Raw genomic sequence first — 27309 nt, forward strand, 5'->3', positions numbered from 1 at the left:
GCTGGGGACTGAACTTGGGTTCTCTGGAAGAGTAGCTAGTGTCTTTCTTAACCGATGAGCTGTCTCTCCAGCCTCCAGTGACTTAGTAACAAAGCTGTAAGGCAGACTCATCCTGTTACCTTTTCAACTGGGCCTCACTGTATGAGGTGGAGTGAGCCCAGGCCTCCAGGATGCCTAAGGAAATGCCCTGGCCAACCGAGATGCCCTGGGGAGGTTTTACTGTTTCCTTCTATGGTTTTAATGCAGTACGAGCTATGCTGTCAGTACAAACTCAAATACTTTAGGAAAGTCCAAGTTTAAAATTTTCTTTGAGCCAGGGTCTTTTAGCTTAGATTAATCTCAAACTCACTGTTAATGACCTTGAACTTTGGATCCTTCCTGCTTCCACTCCCTGGGATTTCAGGCTTGTGACACCATGCCCAGTTAAGTAAATGTCGTTCCTCCCACACCCGCGAGAAGAAAGAACTGCTCTTACCTATGTAACTGAGTAAGACGGGAAGAAATATTAGTCCATGAGTGGCTCCGAGTAAGACCATGGCTAAGTACATCCTGAAGTAAAATATCTCAAAAATTTGAGATTTAGCAAAGGCCAACACCACGATCCCTCCAAATTTCGTAAGTGTGATTCCACTGAATACCTGGAGAGGCAGAAGTGAGCTGTTAGCCTATTATACGTAAGCATCTACTGCCACACAAACCTTCCTCAGCAGTGAGTGTCCAAAGGGCTTTGGGGCAGCTGCCCAGCCACTCACACAGTGCCCCGTACCCAAACTGTCTGGCCTGCTGCTTTATGAGCATGTGTGAATCCAAGGATGTTTGAGTGCAAATGGGTGGCGGTCAAAGGCCAACTTCGGATGTCTTCCTCAACTCCCCACTTTATGCTTTGAGACAGTCTCTCTGAAATTGGAGCACTGACTGTTCTTTCAAAGGTCCTGAGTTCAAATCCCAGCAACCACATGGTGGCTCACAACCATCCGTAATGAGATCTGACGCCCTCTCTTCTGAAGTTGTCTTAAGACAGTGACAGTGTACTTACATATAATAGTAAATAAATAAATCTTTAAAAAATAAATAAGCATTGGGAGGCAGAGGCAGGCGGATTTCTGAGTTCAAGGCCAGCTTGGTCTACAAAGTGAGTTCCAGGACAGCCAGGGCTACAGAGAAACCCTGTCTCAAAAAACCAAAATACATAAATAAATAAATAAGCAAGCAAGCAGGCAGTCTGAACCAAGGTAGATTCTTAGATGGAAATTTAGAAGATTTTGTGTGTGTGTGTGTGTTTGGGGGGGGGGGTGTCTGCAGCACACATTGAGGTCAGAGGTCAACTCTATACAATCCCCTCTTCTATCTCTCATGTGGGTTTGGGGATCAAAACCAGGCTTGCCGAGCAAGCTCCCCTCGGACCTGCTGGCTATCTTGCTGGCCTGGAGTTGTTGCAGAGCAGAGGCTTACGTTTTCACTGATACTTTCCAGAGTGGCGGAGTGAGTGATGGGGAACAGCAGGATAAAGGGCTGGATCAGGACCTCAGGGCATTAACTACAGACAACCCAGTGCCACCTGGAACTCACGAGACCCCTTGTGTCACCCTAACACTGGCTTCCAGCTCTCTCAAGCCTAACGTTTCCTAGCTTTCCTGATTAAGCCATCTGATTGTCTGAGAGAGCACACAGCAAGGACAAATCTGAGGGATTTCAGGTCTGTTTCAGACATAGCTATTTAGTGAATCACGTGAGAATTTGTCATTGCTGGGAGCTGCCATTTACAGAATGGATCCAAATTGTTTTATCCTCTGAATTTGTGTTTTTTTTCTGAGAAGTATAGCCAGTCACTGAAGAAGCATTCCCATTGCAAGGCCACCCACCCTGGGACCAACAATACTCACAGAACTACCCATGTGGGCCAGTGCCTCTTCCGCCCGGCTCACTCGGCTTCCTTTGGTACTCATCGTGAATGCTCTCGTTATATGGCTGCAGAACTCCACAGAAATGCCGCAGCTCTGGAATAAAGCGTCCCCATGAGAACAGAGCTTTTCCGGTTGAAAAGTCTTCTAAACTACAGGAGGAAACCCTGGGTCCTGAAGGCTCTACCCAGGCCTCTACTTTTCTACAGTATCTTGGTTTTGATTAAGGACATTTCTGGAAACTTGCCAAGGTTACCTGTCCTTCCCCACTGAGACAGCATACCGCCAACCCACCATGCTGAACGTGTTCTGGGGGTTTACCTCCCTTTAGTATGTTTCAAGCTGCCCCCTCCATTTTTCTCTGTAGCTCTGGCTGTCCTGGAACTCCCTGTGTAGACCAGACTGATCTCAAACTCCACCTGCCTCTGCCTCCTGAGTACTAGGACTAAAGGTGTGCATCACCAGGCCTGACCACATCTTCAATACTTCCTAAGTACTTGCATGCTGGACAACTTGTACAGGAAACCCTACAGAATAACCTGGTAAGTCAAACTTGAGTGTCTTAATGTCACTAGGCTACATGGTTTTTTGTTTTCAAACAATTTCATTTACTTCTGGCTGACCTCATATTTGCCATGTGGCTAAGTGGCACCTGTGTTTCAGGCCACTTTAGGACTTACATGAAATCCAAGGAACAATTCATGCAAGACTCACAGGAGCTAGGGACAAAGTGAGAGAAGACCAGGACTAACCATCACCAAGTTGACCAAGGAGACAGCATTCAGACTGATGCCCCACAGCCACATGACACCGAACATGTTGACCAGGATCATGGCTATGGTGATACACATGATGACCGCAGACCACAGCTCACAGCCCAGAACCACCAAGGTCACCAGAAATATGGAGCCCAGAGACACACTGAGGTTAAAGATGGTGTCATCAATAATGGTCAGGTACTGTTCGTAGAAGACGTAGAACACACTGGGGGGTGGGGAGAGGAAGAGTCATCTGGTTAGAGCTTGTCCTCCCGGGGTCTTCCCTCTATCCCACCCTGACAGACACCCCAGAAAACCACCCCACACAGGCACCATACACCTAGAGCAAAGCCACTGACATCCAAAGACAGCCTGATAGTAACCCCAAATGCGTGCTGACATAGACTTTTTATTTGTAAGCTCAATTTTTGCTACCTTATAAATACTTCCAGAAAACTTCCATAGGATATTTGGAAAAGAAAGAAACCAATCAGGTCTGTTCTGGGAACTGCCCAAGAATTAGGACACCTACTCCAGAAGTCTGCACGTAAAGGCTGGAATTATTTAACCACACAGTTTGAGAAGAGCAATCATTTGATTGCTCTGCCTTCCTGACTTTCCACAGAGAAAGCAGCAGCAGCAACAAAACAAACACTGACCCCAGCCAATGAAGTCTATATCAGAGCAATGTCCCAAGGAATGAGCAGGCAGCAGGGATCCTTGCCACCATGTCCCTTGTGCAAGGCTTACTCTCCTGTGTCTCTCTGGGCTGGGACAACACACCAAGGTCTGTGTTCAGTCCTCAGAGCACAGCAGAGGCTAAAGACACTGGCCTGCTCACCTCAAATGCCCCTCATACACTACTCTTGGTTGAGGATAAAGCAGCTGTCAGAATGAGAGCGAAGGATCTGCAGTCCCTACCCTACCCCCTAGAGCCCGCCCTCCCTGCTTTACCTGTAAGGGAATACGCGGTAGTCACTCCCCTTAGAACGCATGGTTTCTGTGATGTTACTGGCTATTAGCCGAGCTTTCTTCATGGCATCAATATAGTCAGCAGAGGTCTTAAGTATGGTGTGGTAGGTCATGAAGTAAGTGGCCCCAATATAAGTGTCATCTCCCACAATGTTAACAGCTGAACCGTAAGCAGCATGTCCCCTGAGGAAGAGGTATGGGTGTCAGGAAGGCTATGGGCAGAATATGAGCACTGTGAGTGGAGTCACACACACGGCTCAGAGGCCACACGGATGAAGGAGGCCTCCTATGAAGAAGGGCCTGGAAGGAAGCACTGCCTTACAGTACTGCTGTGCTTTGTCTTGTGCACGGCCACTATTGTTTCTCTAGCTGGTTCCAATTCAAAACCAAACATGATGCAGAGCTGACATGTTACTGCTGTGTAACAGGAAGTGAGAAAGGACAAGAACCTGGACGCAAGCCCAGGCCTCCTGGCAAAGGTCCCTCACCTTAGCTGCTGTGGATGGGCATACCACCACACTCGCAGCCTGGGAGTGCTAACCAGTCAAGGACACTGCACAGTGGATGCTCCCTTTGGCTTTTGCTTCCTAAATTCCAAAGAACTTCCATGCTTTCATGAAGAAAATTCCAGAATAACCTCAATATTAAAAAGCAAAGAGAGTCCTAATATCTATCCTCAATTTTTAGAGGCAGTCTTTGTTAGAACTAGCAAAAGTTTCAGAACAGATATGGCACTCACAAGTGACAGGACTGCTCAGCGGAGGCCCCCTGGCTGCTCTTCCAGACAGGGCTTCTGTGTATCCCTGGCTGTCCTGGAACTCACTCTGTAGACCAGGCTGGCCTCAAATTCCCTAGTGCTAGGACTAAAGGCATTTGGCACCACCACCTGGCTCAAATGTGGCTTCTTATAAAAGCAAGCCCATCCGTGTTGGTTACATCACACACAGGCGGTATTCAACTTTCACCTATAAAGCTTTCCTCAGGACAAAGTACCTCTTATCTTTACTATTTCTGGGCCGGACATCCTGCTCCTGTCCCTGTGGCCAATGGGTGGTCAGACAGACTGGGCATTTACATAGCTCATCTCCCTCTCACAAGGCTGGGGTAGCAGGGATTAGAACCTAAACCTTAAACTGTGGTAACCTTACCAAAGCAAAGATGCTGTCTCTAAGCCTGCTGGCACAATGGGACTGACTGGGCCTCTTAACTCTCTACTCCTTCGTGATATGCATGGGAAATCTGCCTCCATCCATAGCCTGGGGTAAGGACGGGAAGCAAGCATGGAGAATGAGTGCCCAGTGAGGATTAACCCTTCTGAAGCCGAAGGAGTTTCTTTAAACCGTGTCTCTGCCTTACAGGACTAGGGCAGGGCAGAGGACCCCCTTTTGTACAAGCCTGCTCAATCCAAACTCTGCTTCTCGCTTCAAGTTGAAGCAGCAGTGACTGCTTAGCTCAGAGCTCCCTGGCCAGCACTTACCCTTTGCCGCACTTGGGGTTGGGGTTATCAGAAAGGAACATGGGCAGGAATTTCATGAATTCTTTCCCCTGAGGCCTCTGTTTACCCTCTGGAGTCAGAGGTCTGCAGCGGACACAGGTTGGGTCCATCACTGACAAAAAAGGAGAGCCATTCATTAGAAAAATGGGCAGCAAGACTTACAACAGCACCAACAACAAACACTCAAGACTTAACACTTAAGGACTGTGTGTTTAAGGCTAAACACCCCACCCCCAAACGCTTCAGCTCCATGTGGTCTCAATAAGCGACACACTCAAGCCTATAAGCAGGCTATATAATATATAGCAAACCCCTCCTGGACGTAGGTGCCCTGTTTTGAGGAACACCTAAGAGCTCAGGACTCACATGTTCACAAGCACAGCCCTGCCTTTGAACAGACCTGTGCTCTGCACAAATGAGAAGTCTGACTGGGGACCAAGCCCTTGGTGCTCCCCTTGCTTGACGCAGCTCTGAGAGTCACATGTGTGACTGAGCACAGGACAATGACAGAGGGAAGGAGACAGCTCCAACACTGACAAACACGCACAAACGAAGGGAAAGTGAAATGGCTAAATGATGCTACTATTTGTCTGAAATGAGAAAGTCTAGAAAAGGAGATGAAGTACCAGAAGCATTGCAGAACTGGTGAGTGACGTTGTAGAGTCTGCAGCAGGACGACTGTGGCGAGACCCAGTCAAAGTAATCATCAATCCAGGACGAGGGAGCGAAGCCTACTCGGGTGCTGGACAGAGGAGAGACAGTAACAGGCTTGTTGGGACTCTTGCAAACTCTAGTTCCTTCCCTCCACTTGACACTGCTGCACGACTGACCAAACCTTCAAGAAAACCCACGGCCAATAAGCCCACTTTGCTCACAGGAAACTTGCTCTAACTCTTTTTAAAATGACAACAAAAAGCAACCTTCCCGAAAGAAAATCTGGTTTTAGTGAGAAATTTCAGGCCCGAGTTGATCCTGGCCACGAGTTCCTCCTTCTACCTCTTCCTTTTCTTTCTTCCTCTCTTCCCCTCTCTCTCTCTCTCAAAGATTTATTTATTTAATATACATGAGTATACTGTCGGTCTCTTCAGACACTCCAGAAGAGAGCATCGGATCTCATTACAGATGGCTGTGAGTCACCATGTGGTTGCTGGGATTTGAACTCAGGACCTTTGGAAAAGCAGTCAGTGCTCTTAACCACTGAGCCATCTCTCCAGCCCCTTCTACCTTTCTGTTCATGACTGAAAAGGACCAAACCCAGGCAGGTGACGAGAACTAGTCTAACCCTAACACTCAGGAGGCTGAGATAGGGCCCACTCCAGGTTCATGGTCAACTTGGAGACCATACAGGGAGAACATATCTCAAACGAAGCATTAATTAAAGAGAAAAAGAAGTACAAAGGACCAGACAGTTCGGATACTAACTAGGTGTCCAGCTCAGCTGCGTTAAATATCTGCTGCACCAGGGAGTCATTGTCACAGCCCATGCCGCCGCACACCATGTTCTGCCCTCTGCGTGAACTGTAGTTATAGCCTTCCTCCAGGACAAAGTACACGGGTGGGCCCGAGTGCAGGTACTGACCGAGTGATTTGAAATAGTCAATCACATACGAATCCTGAAAAGAAGATTAAAGCGTGAAGTACGGTTGGATGGGAGATGCTAAGAATAGAGGGTGCTAGGGCCCAAGCCGCCAACCTAGGTGACGCATGGTTCTCTCCTCCGAGGTCCCAGAGTGCACCTGTTGCTAAGCCCCAGACAGAAGGGCTCTCACGAGACTGGCTGCTCCCCTTTAAGGCGACATCATGAAGAGTTATGCGTTCACAGGCCAGCAGCCCAGTCCTGCAGCCGAGTCCTGCAGCTCATCACTGTTGCCCCTCGCATGATTCGCATGCAGAAGCAAGCACTAGCACCTGCACACATGCTCTGAAAACTCTACTCAACAGCAGCTAACAGAGCTAAGGGAAAGAAGGCGCTTACGTTTGGCATTGAGAGAGACTGGTCCAGCCCGATGTCTACTTTGTTCAGCACCGCAACACTGAATGACAGGACGCCCACAAACACCGCTACCTGGAAAAGCAAACCGAGAGACGGTTGCTGATGGAACCATAAACTGAAGAAGAGAAATAGTCTTACACCCCAAAGACATGACGCCATTGACTTATTTTGGGGGAGCATTAGAGGTTGAACACCATGCCTTGCTAGGCAAGGACTCTACCACTGCTCCCAGTCCAAAGCCAGACTTCTTACAGCACGTATAGGGCTTTACCGCTCTTGCACACTCGATGTGCATCACATGCACACAAGCCTAACCCTAATAGCACACTATAATTCTGTGTATGGATTATTTCAATTGTGTGTGTGAGACACAGTATGTACTAGATGAAACAAGGTTCCACTGGCTTTCTTTGCAACATTCTGCAAAACTACGACTATTTTAAAACAAAAACTTAGGGTTTGGGCACAAAAACAAAACAAAAACCCCCCAACTCAAACCCAATGTTACCAAAACTCTTGCCAATGCTGACTGATTTACAACTGCACTAGAGGTGCAGGAGAGATGGCTCAGCAGATGAGAGGACTGACTGTAGACACGCATGCAGACAAAACACCAAGGCACATAAAAGATAAATAAACAAACTAAAAATGTTTTTAAAAATTGCGCTAGAAAAGGGCCCTGCTATTGTATGGATTTGCCTTTGTGTTTTCACACTGTACTAACAGTTGTTGGAATTGCCCTCCTAGGCCTCTCAGAAGGCATCTGTGTAGAGAGAGAAACCACAGAAAAGTTCGTACCACAATTGGCCTCAGCCAGTCCTTCAGCAGAAGGGGGGCAAAGTAGTTTTTGAAGAAGCGAAACAGGTAGCTTTCGGAGGCGTGGGTGCCTTGTCCGTCGTCAGCGCCTCTGACACAGCACAGGATGTCCAGGTGGTTTTTCTGAGAGCACAGAGATGAAGGGAGGGTATGGAAACAATCTCCAACTTCACCTAGACTCCAGACTCAAATAGATCCTTGTCCTTACCTCTTGCCTCTTAATATCTAACCCCAACAGGCTCACAAAGCAGGTAATCTGAAGGAGGAAGTCAATGAGGACGGCCATTCCCGCAAACAGAGAGAAGGTGTGCACAGCTGGCATGGAGGACAGCGCCCCTATAGGGAGAGAAAAGCACTGTCACGCCACCCAGAGGACCACAGGTCTCAGGTTATGTTCCTGTGCACATGTGCCTTTTCAAATCTCTTGACCCACATTATACTGATCCATTTTAGGATCAAAAATATTTGTAATAAGTTGTCAGTATTTAATAGTAGAATAAAGTTTAAACAAAAAAAATCTAGATTCACCATATTATTTTAGAGGAAAACCTTTGTGATGCTGGGCCAGTGACATGATCCTTGAAACAAATGAGGACGTCGGCCTCTCCATAGATGGGACATTAGATGGGGCGTATGCAGTCTTCAGGATGCAGCAGCATCCTGCCCCCAAGTTTGTAAATCCACCCTGACCCTGAGGCGCAGTAGGAGCTGCTGGTTTTCTTAGCAGAGTATAAAGGTATCCATCCCTGCATCTGTGACTCTCAAAGGCATGAAAGAGCACAGGTTTCCTGTGGGCTCCAGAGAAACAAGAAGTGACATGGTGCCAGCCTCCTGAACCTGCCTACAACGGCCCGTGTAAGAGCTGGCGGTCACATGGGCACTGCAGCTGTGACCTCAGACAATGAAGACTGTCTTCTCCGCACACATTTCTGGCCTCATTCAGTTTCTACAAGGATCAAGCCACTTTTCTCTTTCTGCACTTTGGAGACAGACTGGGTGGACAACACCATGATTCGGTGACAGCTTTGCACAAAAGAACCCCAAGGATTTTTGTTCTAGCTCATTATAGCTCCTTGTACTGAAGCACTCCAAGAAGCTCTGCTCACTAATAAGCCTGTTTCCCCTGGGAGTTTATGCTCAGGAGAGAAAGCCTGGGTAAAAACAAAGGCAGAGCATCCTGCAAGCCAGCTTGCATGGCACTGCCGAGGGGAGATGTCAGAAGAGCCCGAGTCTCTGTCATCCTCTATGCCAGCATCAGTACTGTGCTGGGACAGAGAAGATGTAAAAGCTGACTCCAGAGACACTGCCAGTCAGCCAAGACACTGCGGTCCAGCAAGCGACACTCCAAGGGTGAAGCAAGCTCTCAAAAGGGAGCGACAAGGGGTATAATCAAATACTCAGCAAGCCACAGGCCTGGTATGATCTACAGTAAATTTACCAAAGAAAAATGCTGAGGTCTCAGAAAAGGATGAAAGGAACATGGTAGGGGCCACTTCTCCAAGGATCCTGCCCAGCTGCTGATCCAGCGTTTCCTCCTGAAGACGCTCATCTCTCTTAAAGAAAAAAAATGCATTATTAAAATTTCTCAGTAGCAGAGCCATCTGGTTTCTGTCTTCTGGTAGCTGCAGCAGCTGATTAATGCCGTTAGTTGAGATGGATCACTGATGGGGCACCAGGTGGGAAACTCCGCAAAACTGAGTCATGTTATCAGACAACTGCCTGGTATACATGGGTTGCAAGAAGATGGACCAACACATGACACTTGTATGTCATTGAGTTTCCACTCAGACAAGGACTTCAAACAACTCAGACCAAATCCTACGATGGCAGACTATGTTGACACTGCCTTGAGCAGCGTCTCAGAGCCCAGCAAATCTGTTGTGTCTGCTGTGTGCTAGGAATCACTTTAGTAGCATTAATACCTGAATTCCCCTAAGTGTGTTAATTCCTACTGCACATATGTGACAATGGTATCTAATACCAAGTTCTCATTTTGTAGCTCCTTCACTAAATAAGAGAGGGCTGAGATTCTCAGTTCCAAGTGTGCAGATCAAATCAAAGAGGCCCCAGAGCCATGGAGGAAAGGCTACATGGAGGAAAGGCTGTGTTCTCATAGGCAGTGTTGAGCAGTCACTTACAACTCTGAGTGCTTAGACAGACGCCGAGCTCCCGAGAAGATGCCGAGCTTACCTGGTAGGTCTGCACTAGAATGAAGATGTTGTCTACCCCGACAGCCAGCACCAGGAATGGGATGACCTCAATGACGATGAGGGTCAGCGGCATCCCCATGTAGCTGAAGATGCCCAGCGAGCAGGCCACCGAGCTCAGCACGATCAGAATCCCCGCAATGCCCAGCGAGATCTTAGAATCCACCTGATGTGGGACAAAATCACAGGTCAGCAGAGAGCTTTCTGTCCTCCCTGTCACAGGGCTCACTCTAAAAGTGTTAAATGTACAACCCACAGTGTGAGGGAACACAGGAAAAACTTGTAGGTTTCTCCCTAGCAACAAAGTTCCTGCACTTCTGGGTACTGGAATGGACAAAACTGAGGGCTTAAAAGGAAGTGGTTTGTGTGAATTATGTGAAGTAAACCTTAGGAAGTGAAGAAAGTAGACGCAGAAGACAGCAAAGTTATAGAGTTAACAGGATGTCACAGAAAGACCACATCAGAGGTAACTTGGTGAGGAAGGTCTGACTGAGGGAAGGGAGAAGCCATGTCGTCTACCATCCTCCTCATGCTCACCAGGAGCCTGCTGCAGCTCTGGATGTGACCCAGGGCGAGGGAAATGTACAAAAACATCACGACGTAGCTGATGATGACGGTGAACACGTCACTGTTACTTTCCCGATTGAGCTCGTCTTCGATGCTTCGCTCAGCCGTGAAAGAAATGGTCAGATTTGGATTCTTGTAGTTTCTCACAAAACTAATAAACCTAAAGAGCAAGCACATTTTATATTTTTAATTAAAAACGACAGGCTAGAGGAGTGTAGGACACAAAGGCCAGCCTGCTTGGCCCCAGCCCAGGAGCCCAGGCAAGACGCTCTCAGAGCACAGGAACTCCAGTCAGGCTGACTGCCCCACCCTTGATGGAGGTGCTGGGAATAAAACACAAGCCCCTGGGCACTGTAAGGCAAGCTCTCAACCTCAAAGCCATAACCCCAGTCCTGAAGTTGTTTATAGTTTAGAACGTGTTTAAAATTGGCTCATTTTGTTCTGTTCTGTCCTGTTTTCAGAGACACGTCTCACTATGTGCCCAAGCTGGTCTAGAATTTCTGAGCTAACGTGATCCTTCCGCCTCAGTCTCTGCGTACTAGGATCACTGGCATGTAGTGCCATGTTAGACTGAAATGGAACACATGTGAATATATATATATATATATATATATATATATATATATATANATATATATATATATATATATATATATATATATATATATACATGGAACAAAAAAAGTGGGCATCTAAGTCGAACACAATCTGTCAGACCAGTCTGATTTCTTTACAGGAAATGATCAGCTACTTCCCAAACTCCCATACAATTAGGGTCCCAAGCAGCCATAACAGTGCTGAGACGAACAAAGTAAAATCATTTTCTAATTCCAAATTATCACAGTAATCCAGAAAGCCTGACCCCGGCACAAGGGCAGACAGACAGAAATGCTCAGAAGTAAGAACGACAGACACCCGTGTCTGAAGGACTGACTTCTGTAAGTACTATGACCACTCAACAGTAGAGGGAAAAATCTTTCTAGCAAATGGTTAAAACCATAGATGGCAGCTGTGTGCAAAGAATGAAGCCGGACCCTCACCTCACACCATGGACAAAAGTGAACGACCTGGACCGCTAAAGGCTGGCAGGACCTGGTCTCAAAAAACCAAGGGCAGCCAGCTCCACAGCAGAGCGTTTGCCTAGCGAGCTGGGGCCTGGCTTTGAAAGGCCAAAATAAGAGGACTTAAAATTATAAAATTCTCAAAATAATACACAAGACTAAAGCTCCTATCAAGCCATAGACCCACCAAACGCACAGGCAACAGAAGGATGGAAACTGAACTTCAAAATGAAAAACCCAAAGGGGAGGAAAACCCAAAGGGGAGGGACCACAGAAATAGAGGAAAAAAATCTTGAAATCATGTATCTGGTGAGGGTATGTATCTACTAATCATGTATCTACTAAGGATATGCAACAAAAGTTTATAACTCTAAATAGAAGAAGCACAAATTATCCAAGTCAAATGGGCAAAGGATATGGAGAATAAGTTTATAAAAAGATGCTTAAAATTTTTAATCATCAAGAAAATGCAAATCACAGAGCTGAGGCCATTGCTCCCATAGTGGAACACTGAGTGAGCACGCACAATGCCCTAGGTTCTATCCCAGCACTGCATGAACAGGGCATGGTGGGGCAGCACGCCTGTAATCCTAGAGGATCAGAAGTTCAAGGCCAGCCTCTGCCACACAGGACTGTCTAAAACACAAAAAGGAAATTAGAAAGCATAACCCAGTGTCATCCATCAGGACAGCTGGGATGTCTGATAAAGCACGCAAGCACAGACTGGTGTCACCGCACGGTGGGAAATTGTCAATCAGGTCTTCAGATGGCTAGCGCAGAGTTATTCTAAGATGCAGTGATTCTACTCCTACAGATATCTATATCTCCAAAGGAAAGGAAACCACGCCTGCCAAAAACGTGTATACAGACACGCACAGAGCCGTTCTCTGTGATAGCCAAAAGACAGGCACCCCAACTGGATGTGGATGACAAATGCATGGAAAAGATGAGGTAGAGTGATACGCAGTGGGGCGTTTGGACAAAATGAGAAGTACAGCGCTGACATGTCACAACCTGGACACATTATGGTATGCAGAGTAAGCCAGCCATGAACATCCCCATACATAACCATATTCACGTAACATTTACAGCATAAAAATAACACAGGACAAAAAGATCTGTGGCTGCCTACTGCTGTGGGTGAGAGGCTGAGACGGGGTGCACCAGGCAGCTAAAGGGAACAGCATTTATCCTAACATAATCAAAACTGTCTATCTCTGAGGCCTTAAGTGGGATACTCAAAATGAGCGGCCTGTATGCTTTACCAATACTTCTGTATTCCTGGGTGCCTGCTTAAGCCCTCTGCTTCTAGGCAATCTGTTCAAAGACTTTTTAGCATAGCTCCTACCAACTGCAAAGGATCCTGGAACCTAGCTCTGCTGCAATACAGAGTGAGGTCCAAGCAAGTGCACGCGCTGCCCAGGTCGAGCCCCATGAGTGACTCACTCTTTCTCCCAGGCCCAGGCCCTCTGGAGCTTCTCTGTGTCATTGTAGTAATTATTCACAGGGAAGGTAATCACAAGTGCGGTGGCATTGTTGTAGTTCTGATCTGGAAAGCAAAATATGACATCAAAAAACCAAGTATTAGAATGCAAAGTCAGACAAACATGAGTCGCCTTACACTCCACTGCTGCCTCTGGTTTCCTGACTCAGTGAGTGGCTGGCACAGAACTGGTCTGTGCTATTTCAGCTAGAAATGCAAAGGATCCTGGCATCCGTTATCCAGGAAAGAGTGACCTCTCCACTCTAACAAGCAGAAGAACCAATTCCTGTTCACTTTCTTCTTCTACGTATTCTTATTAATTTCACATGATGGGTTAAATGATCTCCCCCGCCCCCCACCACACCCCCATGCTGATCCATCCTCTTCTAGTCTCTCTGTATCTCAGACAGGGTCTCTCTATAGCCCTGGCTGTCCTCAAACTCACAAAGATCCACCTGCCTCTGCCTCCCAGTGCTGCGATCGAAGGCCTGTGCTACCATGCCTGGCAAATGAGCATTGTACAATTTCCAAATTTCCAAATCCATTTCAAATTTTCATTCTATTCTTAGTTCTCTTCAAGAGGTAAGCAGTCGGCTATGGATGCTTTTGCTGCACACCAGGCAAACACACGTGTGTCTTCTCCCTTTGCCTCTTTCACAAAAGAACATTGGCTCTACAACAGTATAAACTTACTGTGTCACACACCTCAGGAATTTGGAGACTAAGGAAGGTAAAGTTGTAGCTAGCCAGGGTCACCTGGCCAAGTTCTAGGCCACCCTGAGCTACAGAGCAAGGTCCTGTCTCCAAACACAAAATAAAACTCAAAACAGAAAATCGTGCCTTAAAGAGACTGCTCTGTCTATAAAGACACAGAATGTGTGCTTACTCTTTTCTGCAGTACCATATATTCCAGGATAATTTAACCAGGTCCTCACTGCTGGAGATCTTTCCAAGTTTTAAAAAATTACAAACAAAATAAAGGCCCTACAAAATTTTAATATATACATCTCATATCTGTAGAATCAATTTTTACCTGTCATCTTTGAGTGAAAACTATGGACATATATAATTTTTGATAAGTTCTGTCAAAATTCCTTCCAAAGTTTTGATCCTGTATTTAACAAAATAGTAACTGAGTCCTACCTTGGGCCAGGTTTTAGCCATTCCTGCCTGGGGCTTCCAGTCTAGTAACTAGGCAGCCCTTGCCGTGTTTTCTCAAGATCTGGCCTATGCCAGTTCTGTACAAAGACAGAAGTGAGATGCACTTCACAAAAAGGGTGAACGTGAGTATTTCCTTATATAACTAAAGGCATCCGTGGTCTGCAGAGATGGCTTAGCAGGTGAGACACACTTGCTATACAAACATGAAGACCTGAGTTTGGACTCCAGAACCCCCTAAGAAGGTGGGAATAGGTCACTCATCCTGCCTATTACCCAGCATTGTGTGGGGAGAAAGCAGGATCTCTGGAGCTTGCTGGCCACCAGCGTAGCTCCAGCGTCAGTGAGAGACTCTGTCTCAAAGGAATAAAGGAGGCAGCGATGGGGCAGGACACCTGAGGTCCTCCTCTGGCCTCTGTACACACAAACAGGCACTCTGTCCTCACCCTGCCACTTGAGACACACACACAGGCACTCTGTCCTCACCCTGCCACTTGAGACACACACACACACACACACACACACACACACACGAGTTAGTGCCATGGCACACAGCACCTATATTGCTTCTTTTAACTTCCATGTACTTTAAAACTTGATCCCCTTCCTCACCATACAGCTCTTTTTTATTAATAGTAGAATGTTGTCTGTTATAAGTAGTTATACGTTTGTGTGTGTGTGTGTATGCAGTTTCTTGTTAACTTTTTTTTTTTAAGAATTATTTATTTTATATATGTGAGTACACTGTAGCTGTCTTCAGAAGCACCAGAAGGGGGCATCAGATCCCATTACAGATGGTTGTGAGCCTCTATGTGGTTGCTGGGATTTGAACTCAGGACCTCTGGAAGAGCAGTCAGTGCTCTTACTCGCCGAGCCAGCTCTCTAGGCCCCCTGCCATTTACTTTTAATTTTTTCCAAAGGAAGCAAACAAATTTTATCGAGAAAAAATAGCTCCCTGTAGCCAGAAAAGTACTAAAAATGAATTTTCCTCTTGCCTTCAAACAAACTACATGACTTTAAAATCCTAGTCAAATTCAATCTTTCCTTTTGTAGCTTTTGTGTTATCTTTGTTGCTTATAAATGCATACTCCATCTTAAAAATTATTTTTAAAAGTCTGTCCTGGGCTGGTGAGATGGCTCAGTGGGTAAGAGCACCTGACTGCTCTTCCAAAGGTCCAGAGTTCAAATCCCAGCAACCACATGGTGGCTCACAACCATCTGTAACGAGATCTGGCGCCCTCTTCTGGAGTGTCTGAAGACAGCTACAGTGTACTTACATATAATTAATAAATAAATCTTTTAAAAAAAAAAAAGTCTGTCTTATGTTTTCTTCCAATTCTTTAATAGTTTCATTTTTCACATACCCACCTTTGATTTCCTGGAGTTTATTCTGATGGAAGGAATAAAAACCCAGATCCATTTTCCTGGTGGGAAGGCCAGGTACTGACATCACCCCCTCCCACCCCATAAGAAAGGGCTCCCTACACACAAATAAGGTCTCTCTCTGTATCCCTGGCTAACCTAAAACTAGCTCTTTGGACCAGGCTGGCCTAGAACTCAGAGATCCACCTGCCTCTGCCTCTGCCTCTGCCTCTGCCTCTGCCTCTGCCTCCCAAGGCTTGAGCCACCACTACCCAGCAAAAAAGAGCTTCATATGACACTGAGCTTTTATAAGGCAGATCACAACTTCTCCCATGGCAGGGATCGAGGGAACAAAAGCTATCTGGCCTCTCTAGCAGTAGGAGAAAAACCTGTTTGGCTGGCAGCAATGGCAGATGTTTACCTAGCAAGATCTATGCCCAAAGCAGGACCACAGGAAGCAGCAAGCGAGCAGCAGAGCCCTTCCACTCTGGGTGTCCACTGTCCTGACTGGTGTGGGTTACTTCCTTGCTTTGTTGAGACGCTGTCTGGTCTCACTATGTACGATCTGTTGTGGATAGCCCTGGGACTAATTGTGTTTGATGCTAATTCTGTTCTCCTGTGAGGGGCTTCGAACAAGGAGTGAGTCAGGTGATTCCCTGTAAACCTGCTTTCCACTAATATATAAAATAAAGGCTAGACTTGGTGGTTGGGTGGAGAAAGAGGGAAGGTGGAGCTGAAGGTTTGGGGAGAAAAGGAGAGAGACAGGATGGCCGAGGAGGAGGAGAAGGAAAGTGGAGCAAAAGCACTTAGCCTGAAGAAACGGCAAGTTGTAAGGGGGAAGATGGTAGTGTAGTGGCAGATCTGCTCAGTCTAGGCGCACAGCATGTATTCATACTAATTGAGTTGTGTTTTCATTGCTCAGGCTTATTTGGGTTGGAGATTTACCGCAACAACAATCCTTCCTGCTTATACCTCCTGAATGCTGTCAGTCTATTAGGTACGTACCTCCACACCTGGCTCACTTTTTAAAAATTCAGGATAAAATTAAAATCCAAAGCTAAAGGAGAAATTGTGGGGACTCAATAGATAGGGGAATAAGACTACCCATTTTCTGAATTTAGTAAGCACCCTTGCTGTCTAAGGCTAGAACCGGGACAGCACTGTGGAACAAGGACTTCTTACCATCATAGCCACCCAACACAAGCCACGGGAACACCGGTCCTCCAAATGTACCCAGGCAAGGACCGTGGAGCAAACTCGTATCATTCAAGGAGGCGGGAGCCCTGCCAAAAGTTCAGAAACACACCATTAGGACCTCCAAGTCATCACACCAACCTAAACTCAGAATGCATGGCCTATCTACACTCTGAGTACACGCTGGTTCCTTAGTGAATACAGTGTGTGACTGCCGCACACCCCAGGAAATCAAGTCACTGGGCACCAGCCAGGAGTAGCTATCACCGCAGTGAGGCCAGTAACACATGATGCTGGTTGTATAGACAGGATGAAGGGTGAAGGGGCAGCCGGCCACCATGAGACCCACCTGGCTCTCTAAGGAAGAATTGGGAGGAGGTTGTACATGGCAGACTCTTAACCTGTGGGCTGTTGAGTCCACATGGGGTCAAATAAATGTGGGGGGGTCACAAAAAAACCCGTCAACAATAAAAGTTTGTAAACTTTCAACTACCAAAGTTACTAGAAACCCAAACACATAAAGAATCCAATGTGTTTGTGATAGTGTTCCCTCACGTCCTGATGTGATGTGCGACTTCACTGCAGCCTGGGTTCTGGACATGTGTATACTTGGCATAGCAAACAGACCTACAGACACAGCCTGATCCAAGACTCCTGCATGTTACAGACTGCAGTATTTTACTGAGCACACAGTTTTTTTGCTCTTCTAAGGAAAATAAAACCTTTGAGTATTTCTGTCCAGATCATTCCCCACCATGTATCAAATTATAATAGTATATATTTGAAGTATATTGTATTAAAATGATTTGATTTTCAAAGTAACAGAAGTTCTCAAATACCGAGAGGGCATATGAACGGCCGCACCACTTACCGTACACAGTACAGAAAGTGTGTGTGGTAATCGGCGTAGATAAAGAAGTCATCGCCTACTTGGCTGTCCAGCACCGCATGGCTGTTCTGGAAGTAATTTAACACACTCATAATGGTGCAGTTCTTGTTGTATGGAGAGAGAGGGGCCACACAAATGTCCTGCAGTGTCACGGTTTCATTGTTGTAAGATGCGGTAATGCTTTCAATGGCGATCTGTAAGTCCAGAACCTGAAAGATTTGGAAAGTAAGCAAACCCAGAAAAGCATTCCTTGGCCTTCACTAACCAGCACGGCCCGAGAGCGCGGGTGAGAAGGATGCTCGGAGGGGATATTTCCTAGGATTGGGGAAGGGTATTCAACAGGCTGGAGAGAGCCAAAGGCCCCAGGGGGAAGAAGTCTGATTTGCAGAGTCTGAGAAGGAGACATCATTTCCATGATATATATGAACAGGAGACCAAAAAAATCACCCCTCACCCTATTCCAGTGTCCACCAGCAAGGCTCCAGCTTTGAATCAAATTTCTAGTCTTCTCGACATTGTCCCTTGCCAATAATACCACTCCCTGCCTTGCTCTGCCCTGTGACCATTTGTGTGTGTGTGTATGTGTGTGGTGTGTGTGTATTTTCTGATAGAGAATATTATCTAGGAAGAAAAATTGAAAAATTGCCTTGGTCAGATTGGCCTGTGTGCATATGGGTAGGGGACAGTCTTTAATTATTAATAATATAGAATAGCTCATGCCCTTGTGGGCAGCACCATGCCCTAGGCAGGTGGTCCTAAACTTTATAGTAAGGAAGCTAGCTGAGCATAAGCCTACCTGACAACTACCAAGTAGCACCTCACAGTTCCTGCTGTACTTGTTAGGCCGTGATGTGAGTCCCTTGGAACACACTGGGAGTAACGCTGTGTGGAAAAGCAAGCAGGCTGCCTTCAAGTTCCTGCCTTGCATTCCTGCTTGACATTCCTTAGTGACAAACTGTGTGTTCTGCAACTTTAAGCCATATAAGGCTTTCTTTCCCTATGTGGCTTTGGGTCAGGTTGGTTATCACAACAGAAATAAAAAGAACAAATCACCAATGTCCTTGGTACGATGACCAGAATGGCAGCTTACCTGGTGCAGGATCTCTTTGTTCAATGGAGGCCCAAAGGGTACATCGGCTCCTGCGGGGTACGGTTCGTAGATATGAACACTGGTGTTGGGGGCCTGGATGATAAGCTGCTCCGTGCGAAAGAAAGGCCCAAAGTGCTTGTCAAAGTACTCCTTTTCCAAGCGGGCCTGACTGTGAGGGGCTGACCAGAGCTCTACAGGATTGGTGGTGACCTGGACAAACACCAGGCCAGAAGAGCACACAGTGATGAAGGCCAATGAGAAGAAAATGATGCAGGTGGGATTTCGGACACAGAAAGCCCCCCACTTTGTGAACATGCGCCTCAGACAGTCATCAAATGCTGCACCAAGTGGGTCACAGCATGAGGCTTCCCCTGGGGGGAGAGGAAAGGAAAGGAGGTCACTAGCCATTCCCAAAGCCGTGGACAGGGAACCCCAAAGCCTACCTTGCTCTCCTTGGCTGCTTGGGATAGACCCTCTGGTGACTTCATTTCACTCAACTCTGCCCTCAGGGCTTCTGTGACTCCTCCCTCAGCCCAGAATTCTGTCATTAACTACTTAATGACAGGTACCTCACTGATGCCTAGTCACTGCCAGAAGGCAAGTGCTACGTCTGCCTTCACTATGGCTGCGTCCTCAGCAATAGTACTGCCTCACACAGGCTCTCAGGCCAACATAATCGGATCCCCTGACTTACGCAAACATGCCTACCTTTGTCACTGCTATTCACAGAAAAGGCGATGTTACTGTCAATGGGAGTGTACTCAGACACAAAGTACCGCCTTCTGAAACAGAAGCACAGAGGTGGTGCCTTAGAGATGGCAGACTTAGTTACAGTGTTACAGTGTAGCTCACTCTTCACTCGGTCCCCTGTCCCATCGCCAGTTTCCCTGCCTGGGCTCACCAGCCTCAGAAAGATCTAGGAGGGCATTAAGGTGACAAAGCACTGACAGGTAACCTCATGTTGGAATCCACAGGAGTCACTTTTAGATCCTTTGAAAACTTATTTCTAGTAGCAATGAGCACCCCAGTGCCCAGACAGGGCCCCTCAATGCCATGTCTAACAAAGGGACCAGAAACGGCTTGAGCAGAATGATGGATGCCAGGCCTGGGGAAGAGAAGAGCCTGGGTGGGAGCCCAGCCAAAGAACACTGGAACCAATGGAAAGGAACTCCAGTGCCCCAATCCTGGACACAGTCCACAGAGCGGATAAATGTAAAAGGTACACTACTGTGTGAGCAGACGAAGGGGCCCATTAGTAAATTTCAAAGAAGACAGACAGGGAGGTGGAGGAGGGAGAGGGGCAAGCCCCCCCCCCCCCATCACCCTGGGGCAAACAGCACAGATTCAAAGGACCCACCAGTGGAGAGCAGGGGCGGGCCTAAGGAGAAACAGTATTAGCAGCCAAAATGGAAGGCAACTGATCAAATTGGCCTTTGTGCGCACATGTGCACACACATGTACACATATGATCAAATACACACACACACACACACACAGAGCCTTAAAACAAGATACATGTAACTAGATTTTGATCAGATGTGGTTTACAGACTGGCTATTACAAGGTGCCTTAAATCACACACCGTTTTGAATACATCGGTATAATTTACTTCAAATGGTTAAATATATAAACAAAACCTGATTTACTAGCTGTAGGCACAAGCCATCCAGGGGATGTTGCCCATATTGATATTTACTTCCTGTCTGGATTAACTAAAGTCACTTGCGAGCCTTAGGTGCCACATGGGCAATTTTGTTGTTCTTCTCTTGAAGAAAACCAATCAATCAACCAGCTTACCTGTGGCACCACACTGCCAACAGTGCTCCAAAAAACACAAACAGAAATGCCACGTAGGTGACCCACATGATGACATACATGGCATCCAAGCCCCAGATCCTCCAGGGCATAGGAGGGGGTGGGGGCTGGGGCTTGGGGCCACAGACGACGGAACAGTCCTGGCAGCTACATGGCCCCGTGACCTCATCTATAGACTCGTTGCAGCCTTTGGTGGCATTTCTCATGGGCTCCATCCCAAGGATTGAAAGATCTACAAGAAGAAATAATGCTGAATTAGAACCTCTGAAAATACGTTCCAAGTTTTGTATCTGCTCACATTCAAACCCAATGGGAAGCAACAAGGGTACAGCATGGCACAGCTGAGCACCCAGGGCAGAGAGCTGCTGTGTGGCCACGCATTATGCTCTGTTGCTGTCTCTTAGGATTTTGGGGGAGTGAGGTGGGTACTGACAATGTCTTACGAAGGCCAGGCTGGCCGAGGACATATGCAGCTCAGTATAGCTGAGCTCCTGCCTCTTCCCTGCATCTCCTAAGCACAGGTGGTTTTGTGCAGTGCAAGCCTGAAGGCCCCAAGGCGAGCACTCTCAGCTAAGTTGCCCATCCCTAATCTGCTGTGATGTCAACAACTCTGTGTACAGCGTGTGCCCCGATCTTCCACCAACCATATAAGGTGGATCCTCAGTGTGTCTGGCTTCCACTCCGAGTGTTGAACAACCACTAGCTACACCCCTGTCTGTTAAGGCAGGGGCTCCAAGTTGCCCAGCTGGGTCTCGCACTCCACTTCTCTCTCCTACTTCCTATTTCGTCCCTCCTCTGTGGTAGTCTAATACCACAGTAGATGTGTCTCAGCTTTTCTCACACACACACACACACACACACACACACACACACACACACACACACACGTTTTAGTAACACTATCAATCCCTAAGAACAATTCCTTTCTCACCCAGCCCTCCCAAGTTAAACCAGGCAGGACATGTCCGACTTTTCTCTCTGAATTTATATTTCTATAGCTGACTGTGATTCTTGAGTTTTAAAGCAAAATAATAACTTCAGCAAATTTGAGAGCTGCCATTCCTACCTGAAAACATGGGAATGATGGTAAATGGCGCTTGTCCGTTGTCTTTATTGAACATGTACTCAATCCAGTTGGTGGCATTGCAGGCACGGGCATCCCTCCCACACAAGAGTCCTAAGGCCTTCTCGTTACTGGAAGGCGCCTCCACATCACGGCAGGCATTGTACATCGCTAAAAGAGGAACCCAAGGGAAAAGATGGAGATGTTATGCTGGCTTGAACTCACCACTCAGATGGAACTGAAGGCCTCTGTGCTGGCACACAGGAGCCAGCAGGTTAGAACCCGGGTACTGCAAGACAGGGAGGGAAGGAGACTCAAAGCAGGAAAGGTAACAGCATCCAACTGCTCTCAACAGCTCCGAGGAACCCCACCCACAGTGTACAGGAGAGAGATGCTCATCCTGGTAGCTCTGCATGCGGAGACCACAAAGCAGGAGGGCATCACACATACATCAACTCACTTGGGACAGCCTTCCTGGGATCACCTTCCCCTAAACTCCCAGGACACAGCTGTACGGTCACTGCTTACCCCAGACAGGCAGGTTAGCCAGTGTGACAAGGGGTGGGACAGATTCCACTTGGCCTCCATCCTGGCTGGCAAGGACATTTTCCTGTGTGTAAGCACTGATGTGTTCTGTTTGGAGCCCTCAATCCTCCTGCCTCAGTCCCTAGAGTATGAGGATGACATGAGTCCCCATGCTTCCCTTTGTTTCAAGATGTATCCCGTGGAGCTTACTGGGTTTTTGAAGTAAGGATGCAAATATGAACAAAGTATATTGCTATATATGTAAGAACAAGAAAATTCCACCGTGTAGCTCATTACTCTGTGTGCTGTTTTAAAACACCACAAGCAAAAAAAGCTACACCAAGGGGATATCTTTAAAAACACAGAATCAAAAACAACTTTGAGCCAGGCTCGTGGGTGCATGCTTTTGATTCTAGCATGTAGAGATAATGTAGAGATAAGCGATCAGGAGTTCAAGGCCAACCTTTGGGATATACTGAGTTTGGAGCCAATTCTGAGACTGTCTCAAAAACAACAAAACCCACAAGCCCACACAAAAACTCCCAAATAAACAAAAACAAACTTTACTGAATGCCAGAAACGTAACTACATATCCCATAATATGTAGTTAGGCATGCTGCTGGACCATGTGACAAGAAACCACCCAACTATAGCTAACTTTCTGTTGACTTAAGATTCTCTCAGGATGGGCAGGGCTCCCGTGGGCTCGCCCTCCCCAGCATCTCCAGCAGTTACTTTGATTTGAACTTGACGTGCTCAGCCCCCTCCCCATTCATGGTTCCTGGAGGGGCTCCCCACCCACATGTGCTCACAGTTTCTGGGTCTCTCTGCCCACACATGTTCAGTGTCTGTAAGGAGACACTGAAACTCTGAGGTAATGGCATATTTATCTTCAGTTTCACCAGGTATTGCAAAATAGTTTTTCAAATGGTTTCAAACGTTTACAGCAGCCAAGAGGGGCAGTCTATTGACTCCCTATTGCTTCATGCCCTTACAAAGAGCTGGAACTGACAAATTTACTCTGTGCCAACCTGACATGGCACGAGGACACACACACTGGAGCGTATTTCATGGATGGTTCTGGACTTTAAACACTTTTGGTTTCTGCCTTTTCTTGTCAAGAAATATTTTACCTTAAAAGTCATAAAAAAAAAAAGAAAAAAACACCCCTATGTTTACTTGTATACATTTTCAGGTATTTTTAATCTGTACAACTTTTAATATACATACTAAAATATAGATGAATATATCCGTTTTATTGCCCCATTGACCAAGCCCCCCACCCCACTCATTTGTAATGATACAGCTGTGTGGAGCACTGATCCAGGACTCTCTCCTTAGGCTGCTACATCACATCTTCTGGAAGATTCTGTCATTTGTGTCACATGGTGAATGGCACTTATTTCCAATGAAGCGATTTAAAAGTTCTTTGGTTGGCTGTTATGAGAGCCAACAGATGTGCTTTAGGTTGCCCTCCACTTCATGACCCTCTGGCCTCCTCAGCCTCCAACCCCGTAAGACCACATGTGGCTGGGTTATTTTTTAAATCAGTCTTTTGTTGGGAGTTGGTCTGGTGCTGCTATGTATTCTAATGCTAAATACTGGCCCCCAAGACCTGGTGGCAGCCTAGAGGAAGTTCTCAGGCACACCAAATGATGCTCAGCAAACTATGCTCGCCTGTGTTCTCTGATTGGTTGAATAAAAGTGGCTGACAGCCAATTACTGGGGAGAGCAGAGGTAGGCGGGACTTCTGTTCCTGGGCTGAGGATTGCAGGTAGGATCCACAAGGGAGAGGAAAAAGCAGATGGAGAGAGAAGTCTCAGTTAGAGGGGACATGGCCTAGGGAGAGAAGTGTATCTCAGACTGATGGAGCAGAAATAACCAAGGTGAGACTCAACCAGGAAGTAACATGGGGGGTGCAGCTGGGAAATAACCAGTCTAGCATAGAAAAATAGTTTAGAGGTAATGGCCCAGTAATTGTGCTAAAGCTGATTAAATAAATCCATTGGACTCTGACTCTATTATTGGGGGCTGGATGGGTGATAATAAGAACTAATATAGTTATTAAATATCCTACAACTTTGCTGATCTTATTGACCCTACTATTGACTTAAGCACCATTTATTAAAGTCCCGAGGCATACTTTCTGTTTACGTTCTCTTCTTCCCTCATCTGTTCCAACCCTCTGCCGGGCCCTGTAATCTCCCCGCTGTCTCCTTCCTGTGCCCAGCTCATCTTCAGCACCTCTTTTAGCCGCTCTTGCTTTTCATTCTAGTTTAACATCTGTACTCACATTTATACGTGTGTGCTACAAGCTAGGATCTGCAGAGGTGACAGAACATGCAGTTTTTCATCCTTTTAGCTTTGGATCACTTTGCTTAATCTATTTTCTACCTCCAACCTTTTTTTTTTGAAAATTCTGATTTTCTTTACAGCTGCAGAGAACTCCACTGTGTGTGCGTACCACATTTTCTTCACCCACTCATCTACAGACGGGCATCAAGGTGGCTTCCAGTTCCTAGCTCGTGTGAACCAGGCAGCAACGGATACAGATGCACACGTACCTCGCAGGGGATTTGGAGTCCTCTGAGTATAAGCCCAGGCGTAACGGAGGTGGATCCTGTTAATTTTTAGACTGCTCTTAGACACTTCTTATTCAGCCAGGTCTACTTTGCTAGGGTTTGTAGCCCATTTCAATGATTACTCTGTCTTCAGTTCCAATCGCTTCCATTTGTAATTTGTTCCTTTTCTGTAGTATTTTATTCTTTTTTGAATTCTATGATTTCAATAATTTCCTAGCAAGTAGATGGATCTCTTTATCCCGACTCTGATCTCCTCCGGTGACCGATGGGTGGAGTGTCTCATCTGTATGGGGATACTCGCTCTGTATCTGTATGGAGAGCCTGTGTGCTGCTTATAGAAATCTGTCACTGGGCTCCAAGGGAGGAGATCAGATAGGAATGCAAGGATCAAGTAATGTGGGACTTCCCTTTTGTCTTGGTAATCCTGAGAGCCCCCAGACCCAGTGACTCAGGGGACTTTGTTCTTTGCCTTGTTTAATCACTTTGTCTTTGATCTAAGAACTGACCCTATTCTCTGCAAGAGCCTAGAATGGTATAAAAGCAGACTGGAAAAAAATAGAGGTGCTTCAGCCTCAGCACTGGCTGGAGTCATGTTCTAATGTTTGTCTAATTGTCCTTTTCTTGTCAATCGTCACTCCCTCCCTCGAGACCCTGCTGACTGACTGAGCTGGCTTGGGCACTCATGCTGTATGGGGTGCTCCTCATGCTGTATTGGGGTGCTCTTCATCTTGTAACTGTTTTTCTTTTGATGACTGATTTTCTCAAATCGAAATTTCTCTCTCTGCTGTCACTATTTTTTTGTTTTGTTTTGTTTTGTTTTTCGAGACAGGGTTTCCTCTGTGTAGCCCTGGCTGTCCTAGAACTCACTCTGTAGACCAGGCTGGCCTCGAACTCAGAAATCTGCCTGCCTCTGCCTCCTGAGTGCTGAGATTGAAGGCATGCACCACCATGCCTGGCTGCTGTCACTGTTTTTATTTCTATTGTCTCTTGAGGTTAAAAGCAAGTCTTGTCTGTCTGAACCAATGATGGGATGGTTACTAAAATGTACACAAGTAGACTTGCATACACTGAAAAATTTCCACATGGTAACTTGAGAAAACAATCTAAAAATACTTGCTACTTTCTTGAGATTTTATATTTCTTTTATATGAATGGCTATTTTTGAGAGCATGTATGTACGTGTACCTTATGCGTCTATTGCTTGCTAAGGCCAGAAGAAGGCATCAGCCAAAAGAGGACACTGGATCCACTGGGCCTGGAGTTAGAGGTGGCTGTCAGCTACCATGTGGATGCTGGAAATTGAACCCAGATCCTTTGGCAGAGCAACCAGTGCTCTTAATGGCTGAGTCATCTCTCCAGCCCCAAGACTTTTGTTATTTTTTAATTTTGTTTGAGTGTGTGGGTCTGTGTGTGGGCATATGTATGGAAGTGCAGGTGTCTGCAGAGGCCAGAGGAATCAAGGCCAAAGGTTACAACTGTGGTTATAAGGCCCCCGACATGAGTGCTGAGAACTGAACGAGGGTCCTCTGATAGAGCAGTGTATACCCTTAATTGCTACGATCACTGCAGCCCCCACAGTAGACGAGTTTTAAAACAAATACTTTAAGGAGACAGTTTTAATTGTTGTAGTTCAAGTCCCAGAATATAGGAAAACACTGACCAATGTCCTGAAACTGTGACTAGGACACAGTTGCTAGGACAACAACAAAAGGTGTATAACTCAGCCCAATGTCCTGACCCAGCTTTTTAAAAGGAAAAGGAATTACGTTTACTCACCATTCGCGAAGCTCTGTCCGACATAGTACTCTAATTCCTTTACATTTGTTTTATTCTCCTGTGTCTTAGGATCAAAATAATCTTCAGTTGCTGTCACATTCAGAAACTGACTCTGGTGTGGGCTACATGTTAGCTCACAAAACAGGGTCATTAGGTTATAAAAACATGATGGACATCTAAAGAAAAAGTAAATTATATTTTATAACCAGCTATCAGCTAAAAAAAGGTAATATAGCTACAGAATATTTAAAATTCATTGAGAGGAGACAAGTTACCATGAAACATAGTAGACTCAGAAAATGTTTAATTCTATTTTTCCCCAGACCCACAGATTCTTTTTATTTTATTTTATTTTTATTTTATGTGCATTGATGTTTTGCTTGCACGTATGTCTGTGTGAGGGTGTCAGATAGACACAGCTACAGAACTGGAGTTACAGGCAGTTGTAAGCTTAGAATTGAACCTGGGTCCTCTGGAAAAGCAGCTCTCTTAACTGGAGCCATTTCTCCAGTCCTTAGACTCACACATTCTTTTTTTTTTTAATTTTTAATATTTTTATTACATATTTTCTTCAATTACATTTCCAATGCTATCCCAAAAGT

General features: G+C 46.2%; 1 protein-coding gene across 4 annotated transcripts in view; it reads right to left on the reverse strand.

The window, feature by feature from the left end:
- The window catches only part of Npc1 (NPC intracellular cholesterol transporter 1), a 46696-nt gene that overhangs the window by 1774 nt on the left and 17613 nt on the right, over positions 1-27309 (reverse strand). For 2 of the 4 annotated variants that reach the window (XM_021150652.2, XM_029472285.1), the window contains exons 4-24: positions 26708-26883; positions 21828-21995; positions 20744-20993; positions 19655-19728; positions 18947-19317; positions 17839-18065; positions 16956-17056; positions 13217-13319; positions 10680-10869; positions 10126-10308; positions 9374-9488; positions 8144-8271; positions 7918-8058; positions 7102-7191; positions 6549-6739; positions 5753-5868; positions 5109-5238; positions 3614-3814; positions 2654-2885; positions 1884-1997; positions 476-638 (exon numbers count right to left, since the gene is read on the reverse strand). In XM_021150652.2, the coding sequence (XP_021006311.1) occupies positions 476-638; positions 1884-1997; positions 2654-2885; positions 3614-3814; positions 5109-5238; positions 5753-5868; positions 6549-6739; positions 7102-7191; positions 7918-8058; positions 8144-8271; positions 9374-9488; positions 10126-10308; positions 10680-10869; positions 13217-13319; positions 16956-17056; positions 17839-18065; positions 18947-19317; positions 19655-19728; positions 20744-20993; positions 21828-21995; positions 26708-26883 (3464 nt within the window). Of the gene's footprint in view, positions 1-475; positions 639-1883; positions 1998-2653; positions 2886-3613; positions 3815-5108; positions 5239-5752; positions 5869-6548; positions 6740-7101; positions 7192-7917; positions 8059-8143; positions 8272-9373; positions 9489-10125; positions 10309-10679; positions 10870-13216; positions 13320-16955; positions 17057-17838; positions 18066-18946; positions 19318-19654; positions 19729-20743; positions 20994-21827; positions 21996-22284; positions 24144-26707; positions 26884-27309 lie in introns of those variants that run through there. The other 2 variants (XM_021150653.2, XM_029472286.1) reach the window with 2 other exon arrangements.

Source organism: Mus caroli, chromosome 18 (genome assembly GCF_900094665.2).
Source record: "Mus caroli chromosome 18, CAROLI_EIJ_v1.1, whole genome shotgun sequence".
Lineage (NCBI taxonomy): Eukaryota > Metazoa > Chordata > Mammalia > Rodentia > Muridae > Mus > Mus caroli.